General features: G+C 38.5%; 1 protein-coding gene across 1 annotated transcript in view; it reads left to right on the forward strand.

The window, feature by feature from the left end:
• Positions 1 to 267: 267 nt before the first annotated feature.
• The window catches only part of CALHM5 (calcium homeostasis modulator family member 5), a 28,685-nt gene continuing 16,537 nt past the window's right edge, over positions 268 to 12,415 (forward strand). Inside the window, exon 1 of the mRNA XM_089652148.1 lies at positions 268 to 1,083. Coding sequence (XP_089508274.1) covers positions 562 to 1,083 — 522 coding nt within the window. The 5' untranslated portion in view covers positions 268 to 561. The remainder of the gene's footprint in view (positions 1,084 to 12,415) is intronic.

Below are 12,415 nucleotides of genomic sequence, written 5' to 3' on the forward strand. Positions count from 1 at the left end.
GTTATTGCACTTTATAGAATTAAACTGGAGTCAAAAGAAAGCCATAACATTTAAGGTATACAAAATCTAGTTACATAATAAAGTAATAAAATTTTGTGAGATCTACAGACATGCTGAGTTATCCCAAAATGGCATATGTAATTTAAAAAAATCATATGATCTGTTGCTGCAACAGAAGGAATCAACAGATAAGAAATGTGTCTGCATATACTACACTTTAATTAGGATGAGTTGATAGATAAGACTTTTAAAACTACAGGAAGAAAAATTACTGGCAACATTCTTCATTCAGAATAGACATCCTTGGAGAAATGTGCTGTTTTCTTTTCTGTTTATTGGAAGAAAATGGAATGGAACTCGGCTATTTGAAGATAACCAGTATATACAGTGGGGAACATCTGAAACTCTTTTTCTGTCTGGCTGTTGAACAGATATATCTGACAGATTGTATGGTAACATTTTAATACTATCTGTACTGGTTTTTACTATTAAGAGAAGGCATAAGGTTTTCTAAGAACATTTTTAAAGTTTTATTTTATTTCCCCCAAACATACTACAGCAATGGGGAATAGTCTACCTGCTAGTACTGCTACAGATGTAGAAAGGAAATACAAGAGTACCGTGCTATATTTGACTTTGTCCTTGTTGGCGTCTGTAGGAGAGAACGCTTTTTCAACACTGGTATACAGGTGTCCATGCAACAGCTGGAATTTGACACACAGTTTGGTCTTCCTGTTGGTCCCAGCTTTGGTATTTTTCTTGCTTGGCTATCTGCTGAATGGAGATATTTGGAAAAAAAAACAAGATTGCAGTCTTTGTGGTTGCAATATCATTCTTATCAAAGTAACCGCTCTGTCAAGTTTGGCTCCCCTAATATGGATCAATTTGGCTCTTATTAAAGTTGGTTATTATGAGTGTATTATTACAGGAAGCCCTTGGAAGTACATGAAGGAAAAATTTTGTGGAGGAATAGATACATGTATAGAAACATTACAAGAACTACCTTGTGGAATGCAATTGAAGGAGAACATCACAAAGGCTGAAATAGAGGAAATACAAAGTCACATTAAATCCGAATCTCAGGTGAGTATAACAAACACAATCATTAACTGTCTATAGTTGTTTTTTATTTCTATTTTAGTACTATCCTATGTAAATAAATATGCCTCAATAGAAAAAAAATCCTTATTTTAAACTATTTTAAACTAAAAGAATCTTCTACTTCAAAACAGGTTCACAATCCAGTTCTGTCACAGTAAATTCTGAATTCCTAAGTAAATTAAAATAGTATCCATGGTTTGATAACAAAGTTGTAATTCTAACAGATAGGACTAAAAGTTATTTACTATATAGAAAGTTTAATGGATATTTTGCCACTATTCCTATAGTGTAGTCAATTTTTGGGTGTGGGGTGTCAACATGAGGCAGCTATCTTGTTTTTGGAATATGTGACATAGGCCAGTGAAAATGCCACTATTAATTATTAAAGCAGTATTAAACCCAAAAGCAAACATTTATTATAATGCAGCTTACCAATTCTTAGATGTGATGACTGTATTAGTTTCCTTTTTTAGGCTTTTGTGCTTCTGGTGATTCTGGTGATTTTCATCTGGTGATTCAGCTAGCAAGTTTGCTATTTTTCAGAAGCTCAAGCTCTTTACCAGAATGTATCAGTTTACATGAATGAGACAAACCATTTACCAATGTCAGGGGTGATTAAAATGAGCAGCTTTTATTTTTGATGTAAAACCTTTATCCCAAAAGGAAAACAACTGTTTGCTGTTACTGATTATAAGGTTCCTATGGCGATCTGATCAGGTCTGCCTCTAAGTTTTTCAGGTGGACCTGATCAGATGGTCCATGTACCCCTATGAACCGGGGGGGTGTAAACAGACTTGTCTTCTTCTCACCAACAGCACCCCAATTCTCCTCCACCTCTTTGTATTCCTTCTCTACCTTCTGCTACCTCTCTCTCACAGGAACTTAGGCAGTAAGCAAAGAATTCTGCTGGCCCTGAGACAGAAGCTGCTGCTATGCCTCCAGTGCCCAGTCCATGACGTCATGTAGTGTATTCTCCAGGAGGAAGATGAGAGGGATGGTAATACTAATCTCCACTTTATCGTGGCTTACTATTTTTATCACCTCTTTCTGCCACTGCGTTGTAGCACAGACAATACAATTGCAGAAGAAAGCAAATTCCATGAGCTAGAACCATAGCAGCAGCAACGCCAGCAGTTTCGTTAAGATGGCATTAAGATGCTGGGCATTGGAGTGCTTTGGGAATGTTTGTTTCCTCCAGAAGCTCCAACAGCTGCAAAAGAGACACCTACCTTTTGAAAGGATGCTGCTGGATAGGGTGTGCTGGTTGTAAGAGAAACTACAGCCAGAGAGGTTCAAGCCTTTTCATTTGACCTACCTTAATGTAGCTCCATGACCATCTTCCTCACTTGACTTGGCATATTGTAAACCTCTGCAACCCTTGTCAGACTTCCTTCTTTGTCACTAGGGGCCTGCATTTACTTCCAGTCAATAGTTATTTCTTTTACAACACCAGGCAGCGTTGGCTGGGTCCTTCTGCTGACTTGGCTTGCACTTCCAGGTGCAGTCGATACTCTACAAAGGGAGCTAAGGGAATTCCAGATGATGTCCCAAGGTTGAATTAGCTTAACGCACATGGCCAAAGGTCATTCAACTCCTTGATGTCCAGTGGTGTCCTCCTGGATACAATCTTATGATTGCCCAAGCAGGCTGGCTGAAAGGTGGACTGAGCTCTCCCTGCTGGATAAGTCACACTTTCTTCCCAATCAGGTACCCTGCAACCTGGTGGTCCTTTTGAATTTCCACAATTTCACTCTGGCAGATTGCCCAGGACAGCTCTCCTCACTCCTGGTCTTGACAGATTCCTTGCCTCCTGGCTTTTGTTCCAAGGGGTTTACTCTCTGCTCTTTCCACACAGCCTTTCCCCTCACTCACTGTGTCCACTTTCATTCTCCAAGTCTGGTGGGCAGGGCTTACCTTCCTAGGCCTAGCATGTTACACAGTTGTAATCAGGGCTTTTTTTTTCAGCGGGAACGCAGGGGGAACACCTCCAGCACTGAATGTATGCAATGGCAAGGGATGCTGGGGTATGCTGAAGGGTCTATTGATGCTGGTTGCTGGGGATCTATTGTTGCTGGGGAGGGGGGTCTATTTTTGCGGGAGGGTCTATTGTGCTGGGGCGGTCTACTGATGCTGGTAGGGTATCTATTGTTGTTGGGGGATAAATTGTTGATAGGATGGAGAATGAGTCTGTTGGGAGGTGTCTAATATTGCTGACAAAATATTGTCAGCAAATTTGTTGTCAGGTTATATATTGTCAGGTTATATTGTTGCAAAATGGATCTATTGTTACTGGGGGGTCTATTGTTGCTGGCTGCAGGGGATCTATTTTATGGTTTTTCTTGTTATCATTAACAAATTCCATACAAATTATTTTGCATGACAAAATGATACTGTTCTGTATTCTCTAAAAGGGTAGTACTGGGAGGATGTGGATTAAAGGAACAGTGCTTGGAGGTGGGTGGGGAGCAGAGACAAGGGGTGACTTGGAAAGGGAGAGTTCCTGCACCTAGTGTCTGTGAAAAAAAGCCCTGGTTGTAATTGTTTAAATATTCAGCCTGTTATCACTGTAGTGCATATGGACAAGGACAGGCTGAGGTGCATCAGCAGCATTACCCTGTAACAAAATCACATGCAGTATTTTCTACCTAAATGAAATTAATTACCAATTTACATCTACTTTAGCCATTTGCCGCCCAGCCTATAGCCGTTTGGCGGCTGCAAAAATGCATTACCTTTCCGGGGTGTACGCCATTTGGCGTCCTCCCGCACATGCGCAGTTCACAGGGTTGCAGAGCCGGTACCATGTGACCTGCTGTGACCAATCACAGCAGGTCACATGACAGTTGTATACAATGGATGGCTTCATTCATGCCATCCATTGCATACTAGTGTCTAGCTGTGAATGGTCACAACTAATCACATGCACATGTCATGTAATTAGCTGTGGCCAAATCACAGCTAAGCCAAAAAAAAAAAAACCTGAATGAATCGATGTCATTCAGGTAAATGCTTGCTTAGAGCAAATTAATTCTTTGCTATAAGCAAATTGTGTAAAAAAAAAAAAAAATACTGATCACTTCCCCAAAGTAGTACAATGTTACTATGGTAACATTGTACTACTTTGGTCATAATAAAATATGAAAAAAAATCTTAAAAAAAATAAAAAAAAATGTAATAAAAAATAATAAAAAAAATTAAAAAAATATATATATATTTTTTTCATACTGTCACCAGTCAGTGTCCCTGTTCACCGTCATGCCATTTATATGATGATGCTGTACTGCACTGGTGACAGTATGTAAAAAAAAAAAATAGTGAAAATAATTTTTTTAATTTTTTAATTTTCCAAAAAATTATGACAAAAAAATACAACTTCAAAAAACTCGCCATGCCTCTTATGAAGTACGTCGGACTGTCTACTTTACAAAAAGGGGTCATTTGGGGGATATCTGTACTATTCTGACATTCTTGGACCTCAAGAAATTAGATTGGCTGTCAGTACAGGATTGATCAATTTTCAGATCTATACCATAGTTTGTGAACTCTATAACTTTCCTACAAACTAAATAATACATCCTAATTTGGGTTATTTTCACCAAAGACATGTAGCAGAATACATCTCGGCCTAAATTTATGAAGAACAATTATTTATTTGTAAACTTTTATAACAGAAACAAAGAAAAACGTGGTTTTTTTCAACATTTTTGGTAATTTTTGTTAATTTTAGCAAAAAATAAAAACCCCGGCGGTGATTAAATACCACCAAAAGAAAGCTCTAGTTGTGTGAAGAAAATGATAAAATTTTAGTTTGGGTACAATGTTGTATGACCGCGCAATTGTCATTCAAAGTGTGAGAGCGCTGAAACCTGAAAAATGGCCTGGGCAGGAAGGTATAAAATTGCCCGGTATTGAATTGGTTAATAGACCTACCAGTCCCTACAAGCCTACACTAATCTCTCTCCATGGACTATGTCAGCAGCACTTCCTCAAATTTTCCTAGCACAGCTATAGCACATTGTCAATATGGCTGCTGGGAACCAACCCTTTTTATAAAGAAGTAGCTAGCTTATCCGAAAACCCCTATTGGTCCTTCTAAGCCACCTAACCTAAGTTCAAAAACCAGGCAGTGCAATATGGATACTATAGCAATTTCTCACATTATTTTGCTGAGTTTGAAAAACTCAAACCCATTGATAATGGCAGCCCAAACGTTATCCCTAGTAATAGGGTCCTATTAAAGCTGATCTCCAGCTTTACTTTAATTTTAAATAGGCAGCTTCGTATTCTATCAATGAATACAAAGCTTCCCCTGATTGGCTAGCGTTAGAGAATGTAACCTCATCAGCCTGCCTCTCTGACTCAGCCAGAGGAAATTTTGTATTCATTGATAGAATACAAAGTTTCTTATGAGTGGCTGAGCACATAATGCTATTTTTTTCTCGGTGTGAGACAGGATGGTATTGTCTCACACCCAGAACCCAGTGCTGCCTACTGTATGTAGCTGAGACTACATACAGTTTATACTGTGTTACATGTTAGTGTAGCAAATAGCTTGGCCCAAACAATTTTTAAATTGAAATTAAAGCTGGAGCTTTAAAGCATTGACCCAGTTATGCAATATTTGAAATCAGAACTGATCTGCATACTTGTTCCATGTCAGTCACTCAGAAAGTATATTAGCCAGAAGAGCAGTGAGGCCAGAATTTCTTAGGTGATAGAATTTCTTAGGTGATCAGCAGTTTTTCTTATGAGAGAACAATCAAAAAATCAGGTGCACATTTTTTTTTAAGACTTTATCTAGCCTTATTCTTGGTGCTAGTGTTTTTTATCACATCTACAGTGCATCCAGAAAGTATTCACGGCGCTTAACTTTTGCCACATTTTGGTATGTTACAGCCTTATTCCAAAATGGATTAAATTAATTTTTTTCCTCAACATTCTACAAACAATACCCCATAATGAATACGTAAAATCTTTGCAATTTATTAAAAATAAAAAATTTAAAAAAAAACACATGTATACTGCTTGGTTTGTGCTTCTATTTACACTTCTCACTGGAAAAAGACAATTGCAGAAACTCCCCTGAAGCAATTGCAATAACATATTAACGATTTTCTTACCTCAGTAAACTTTGATGTATTAAAGTTGCTTGATTTTATCTTTTTCTTTAGGTTCTGAGTTCAGTTGTACTGGCGTGTTTAATTGTTGTGGGACTGTTTTTTATCTGCTTAAGTCGCATAACCCAAGAAAACTTGAATGACCAGCCAAACTCACACAGAAGAGGAGACACATCCAACCAGCTACAACAAATTGAAGCACCAGAGCAAACGTTGAATGACCAATCAGAGACTGAAGCTTAAGAAAAAAGACCAGGCCAAAAGATGTAAAAAGTGTGTTCCTTGTGGTTTTTAGATAATGTCCATAGAGTTGAAAAGTTTTGCAAAATCTTCAAAGCTCTGTTACTTTTAATGACAATAGATTCTTAGAAATAACTAAGTAGAACTATGACCACCCAGTAAAAAATATTTGCTGTAGAAATAATTTATATGTGCACTTACAGTTTTCTCTCCCTGCAAAGTCCCACAAGTACCTGTTGATGCCAACAGTAAAGTCCACATGATGCAGCTTCCTGTGATGGAGTGGAAGTGATGCTGCACTGCTTTTTTAGATTTAAGAGAAGTGTTGCCACCCTCATGTAGGCTGTGTCTGCTTTCAATACAGTGGGATGAGAAGATGTTGCAGGGGACATGGCTAGCAGCATTGTCATTGCTGACTCACAAGCCTGTAGCCTGTCAATCAGCAGCTGGCCACACCTAGTCCTGGCCACTGCTTTCTGGATTGTCAGCACTTCCTCTGTTAATGAGACCCCCCACTGTGAACTGCAATTTCTGGGGAAAAGGGGGGCAGTTAAACCCATATATAAGAGGATTTGGCTCAGTTGGGGAAAGCAAATGACATTTTTTATTTACTTTATGAGGCTTGCACATTACATAGTAACTGCATTTGGGACCTGTTTAGACTGTCAACTGGGCGACTTTAGTTGTACTTCAGAAAGTAAAAAGGAGGCAAACTCAGTTTACAACCACCATGTCTTAGAACATCAGTTGTGTAACATAATTATTGATAATTAAAAATATCTGCAATGGTTGCTCTGGGTTAAGTATAATCACATTTGTCTAAGTGCATGACATATCTTTTAAGTACTTAGGGCAGCCCGTTGGTCAGTTGTCCTACTATGACTATCCAAATGGTTTTTTGCTAAGATGCATACATAGACTGCCACACTATCGTAATACTTTACAAGATGCATCCACACTATCGCAATACTTTACAACATGCACTTACCTGATTCCTAATTTCCTGGAAGTGGCCTTTTATTTGGAGAAAGATAAGTGCTTTTGTGAAATATGTGACACTTGGACAGATGTAAATAAAATTAGTTTTTATTCAGTGCTAGCTCATATAAAGATACCCTATTGCCAAATAATTAATTTCGAAAACAATCTTCCAATATTATTACAATATTTGCATTTAACATATTTTATGCTTGTTATTTACCTGTAAAAACTTTCTTTGGGTAGACATCCATATGGCCTAAGAATGCTAATGGACACCACCATCTTGGATGTGATGTCAGCAGCCCCTGCAGACTCAGTGCTGTCACTCAGATGACACTCTTTAGTACTACTCTTTACTCCTCCCCTGGCAGCTACATAAAAGTTTATGAAGGGAGGTGAGGGGTAGAGGAGCAAGGAGGGAGGGAGGACAGTAGCTCTGCTGGAGAATCCACTCTTTCTGTAGTGGCTGATTTCCCAAGCAAGTTCAAGACATATTGCAAGTAAATAAAAAATGTTTAAGAAAAGAGAAGATGCTAAAATCAAGCATCTCAAATGCCTGATTTTTCTTTGTTTTTGTCTGAATTTTTTAAGTTGGTGACAGCAATTCTAGACACTTGAATATGAAATCCCAAAAACATGATTGTAAGATCCCAACCCCAGGCTGCATAGCATTATCTCTAATACAATATATATATATATATATATATATATATATATATTCCTTTTCCTCTTGATTCTTGTGAAAAGGATAAGGCAGTTATAAAATATTATTTTTATTTTCTACCAATCAAATGATTATATAGCGCTACCTCTGAAGGAGCCATTGGTAATTTGCCTCGACTCCAAGATCAAAAAACAGAAGTTGTGTTCCGTAAAGACCTTGCCTATACATGCTTACAGTCGTGTAAACATGTGTATGCATTTACACAGGTGAATTTCTTCTTTACTCTGTTTTAGCTGCCAGTGTTGCAATTTATGCAATACATGTAAACTACTGGGCTCAAATTTAAAATTTTCTATGTATTTTTTTTTTACAGCTCTGAACCCATTGCTGCATTACTGATCTTTACGCACCTGTGTGCACTGTCCCATAGACAACAGTGTACCTGTGTTCAGTCAGTAAAACACGCTACACAGCTACAAATTTGAACTATAATGTTCATCTAAGAATATTGCCTTTATTCCTGATGCCATGACTCAATGTGAAAGAATTATACTTATCTCATGGCCTATGCTCCTTGACAATGCACAATTAATGATAAGATTAAGCAATATGAAATGATTTGGGACCCTTAGGCCAAATAAATGCAAATCCACCTGCCTCTTTATCTACAATTTCAGCATCAAAATCCCCAGGTCTATTCATTTTCTTCTTTTCTCTTTTTTTTTTCTTGAGTATTACATCTGTGCTTCTTATGTGCGATAATGTTTGATGGGTTCCATTATACAAAGGGATTGTCACTGGTTCTAATGTCACCTAGATGTATCAGGAGCTTCCATTTAAAATATGTTTTGGGTTTTTTTTTGCTGAACCTCTCTGTTTGATGTTTCAAGCCTCCTAATTTTGCTGCGTCCTTTTTGTTTATTGTAAGACACATTTTTTGCCTTAACAATGATCCCAATCCTGAAAAATGCTGTTACTCAACCTTTGCTTCAATACAAATATTGAATGTGAAAGAATTATGCATTGCATTGTATTTATCACAGAATTGTGCAAATATATAGTAAATCTGGATATAACAGAGTAGAAATGTTTATTCCTTCGAAAATATTCATGTTATCACAGGTAAACAACACAAAATATTTGCAACATGCAGGATTTTTATTTTATCCACAAGGTAGTTCAAGAATGAAACATGCAACCGAACTCTCAGTTTCCCAATCATTAGACAGCAGAAGCGTAACATAGGTAGATGTAATCCACCTTTAGTGGTCTAACTTGGCAGCTTCCCATTTGTCTACACTGTCCACAAATCACCTTCCATTCAGCTGCTGGGAGCTAAGGAACCATCCTGTAAGTTACAAGTCACAGGTCTTGGTAAGGTACTCTGTCCCAAACGCTATTTGACAATGCTGAGTAGCTGGGTATTTGTGTAGCCAGGTGTCGGCTATATTATTATGTCATTCTGGGACATTTACAGATAAGACTATGATTAGTCATTTTTCCCCCTAGTGCCAGTACTGGGACAGCTATATCATTTCCTGTTAGTGTGGATTCAGTTTTTCTGACAGGAGAGGATCTGTTGTCCTTTAGCCAATAAATCCTGTATTTCTGAGTACTAACTGAACTACAACAAACAGAGAGCTGGCAAACAAGAAGGTTACTGGGAGAGCAGATATATTCTAAAGCAAGGAAGTGGTTTTCTCTCCTGGCGTGGAATTCAGAGCTGAACACAGGACGACTGCCGTTCTCTTCCAGAGAAGATTACTGGCCTACTGCTGCAGTACTCTGCACATCAGTTCAGCACAGCGGTAACATCAATCACCACACCAGGATCTCCCCAGTGTCTGTGCATCAGAACTGTCATTGTCCGGTTTTCACACAGACAGCTGTGGTAACTCCACACATCCCTGTAACCAGCCAAGAGTCTGTGCAAGAACTATATTCCAAGGAGGCCCCCACCATTGCTAGCATACGACAACAGATACTACCATATCAGTAACTTTAAACACCACAGGACTAAAGTGGCAATCTCTATTTAAAGGGACATCTTCTCTTTTAAGGCAGTTGCTATTCAAATTGGGGTACTTATATCTATTCATAGCAGATAATATTTTACATAATTCTCTGCCTTAGAGGGTTGAGACAAACAATATACTTTTAACGGTCAACACTTTACCCTAAGGCTCCATGTACACGAGCCTACTCTGACTTCCAGCCGCAGGAAAACGCAAATTGCTGCAAAACCGTAGCAAGACGCGGTACCACGGTTGTGCCGCGTTTTGCGGTTTCCCGCGGTCAGCAATCAAAAATTCCTATCCTGAATGCGATTCTGACGTGTTCACTAGAGGGAGGTTTAACCTCACCTAAACGTGGCAGCTCCTAAACTCTGTTAAAAGTCTATGAGTACATGGACACAGGCTTTTATGGAGTTGAGTTTAGGAGCTTTGGAAAAAAAATGCCAAAAGCTCCTAAACTCAAGTTTAAGAGCTACTCGTGTACATGAAGCCTAAAAGGGGAAAAAACTGCTTCTGTAACTGCCTAAAAAGTGTTAGCTGGAGTTAGGCTTTAATTTGTTAGTCATTTATGTAAAGTTCATCTTACACTATCCTCTCCAAGGGTTGATAATGCTGTTCTCCAAGGGTGGCTATGTTACTCCTTCATAGAGTGGAGGAGTGAATGTAGCTCTAAGACAGGAAGTGTGTTAATGGCTGAATCACCAGGTAAAAATAAAAGCCTAAAAATTTAAAACAAATGCAGCCCTAACATTTAGGGATTGGTAAATTGCAATTTACTACATTCTTGTTTTGGGGTTTAGATGTGTTAAGTCCATCAAAGTTTTTCAGCAGCAAGATTTTTGTAATGTCACAGGGTATCCACTGAGTATGAGACCTCTAATCTACTAATGCAGAAAGCAATGCAATGACTTTCACTAGAATTCTTCATTAAATGTATCTGTTCCTAAGCATTTAAAGAGGTTCTAAACCTATTTTGTTTTCCTAAAATACAAAACATGTTATACTTACCTGCTCTGTGCAATAGTTTTGTACAGAGCGGCCCTAAACCTCTTCTTCTGGGGTTTACCACCTTCACTGTCTGTTCCTCCTCTTCTCTGAGTGCCCCCATAGCAAACCATATGCAAGATCCTTAGTCACACACAGAGCGGCTCAGAAAACTGCTTCCTACTCCCTTCTCACTGGTTTTGATTGACAGCAGCAGGAACCAATGGCTCCTGCTGCTATCAGCAAAGCCTGGGAGATCAGGAATAAGGGAGAAGAGCTGCTACAGACAGGACAGTGCTGGATCGAGAATGGACTTAGGTGTTTGGGGGGCTGGGGGGAGCTGCTAATCAAAGTTTTTTTAATGCAGAGAATACACTAAAGTAAAAAAAAAAAACTTTTGCCTTTAGCATTAATACATTGCAGTTATAGATAGTGACTCAACTCTAAATTGCAGTAACCTATAGAAATTACAGTTCACAGTTGGTTTTTGTATGGAGCATAATCTGTTTAAATCCTACCCAACATTATGTCAACCCCCCCTCACAAACTCTGGACCTATGCGTCCAACCCTTACCTTTTCTTTATCCAACATCTTCTCATGTTTGTCACATTCTCCAGAGCCCCCTTCTATGTATTGTTTTTGTCATCCTTTTACTGTATGTGCATTTTTATGTCATCCCAATAAGGAATCTGCACCTCCCATATCTAGACAGTGACCAATAAACAAAAACGTCTGCCCACAGATCCACTCCAAAATCTAAAAAACCACAAGCCCCTTGCCTTTGGCTTACAGTTGAACCTTCATCATATAAAATTGATAAAAAATATTAATTATACAGCCAAAATTAGTGTGTGCTGTAAGTTGCCTCCAGCATTGCTCCTGTTTCTTCTTGTTGGAGGCTGCCATTTTGTTGAAGCCCAGAGCCCTGAGCAACAGTTAAAGCAGAACTAAACCCTCCTATCCTTTTTAAGCCAAAGAAGCTGGTATCTGTTTGAACTGCAGCTGCCATGGTGCAGCACATATGATCAGTTATAACACCAGTCATTTGATTATTTGACAGTTTGGTTGAGAACACAATGAAAGGTGACAGTTAGCATTCTAATGTAACTAATGTTTAAAACTGTTAAATCGATGGGCCTCTACAATATCGTGCCTGAAAATGCCTAAAAGTGGAGAGCACGGTGAGACAGTGTATTACTGGATTTTAAACAGTATAAGTACTTATATTTAATACTGTACATAGCTATACCCACAAAAGGGTCCAACCTGTAGTGATCTAGCAGGACTTAAGTTTCTGACTAAAGTTCCAGTT

Source organism: Staurois parvus, unplaced genomic scaffold, assembly GCF_062004578.1.
Source record: "Staurois parvus isolate SC_StPar_1 unplaced genomic scaffold, SC_StPar_1.0 ptg000672l, whole genome shotgun sequence".
NCBI lineage: Eukaryota > Metazoa > Chordata > Amphibia > Anura > Ranidae > Staurois > Staurois parvus.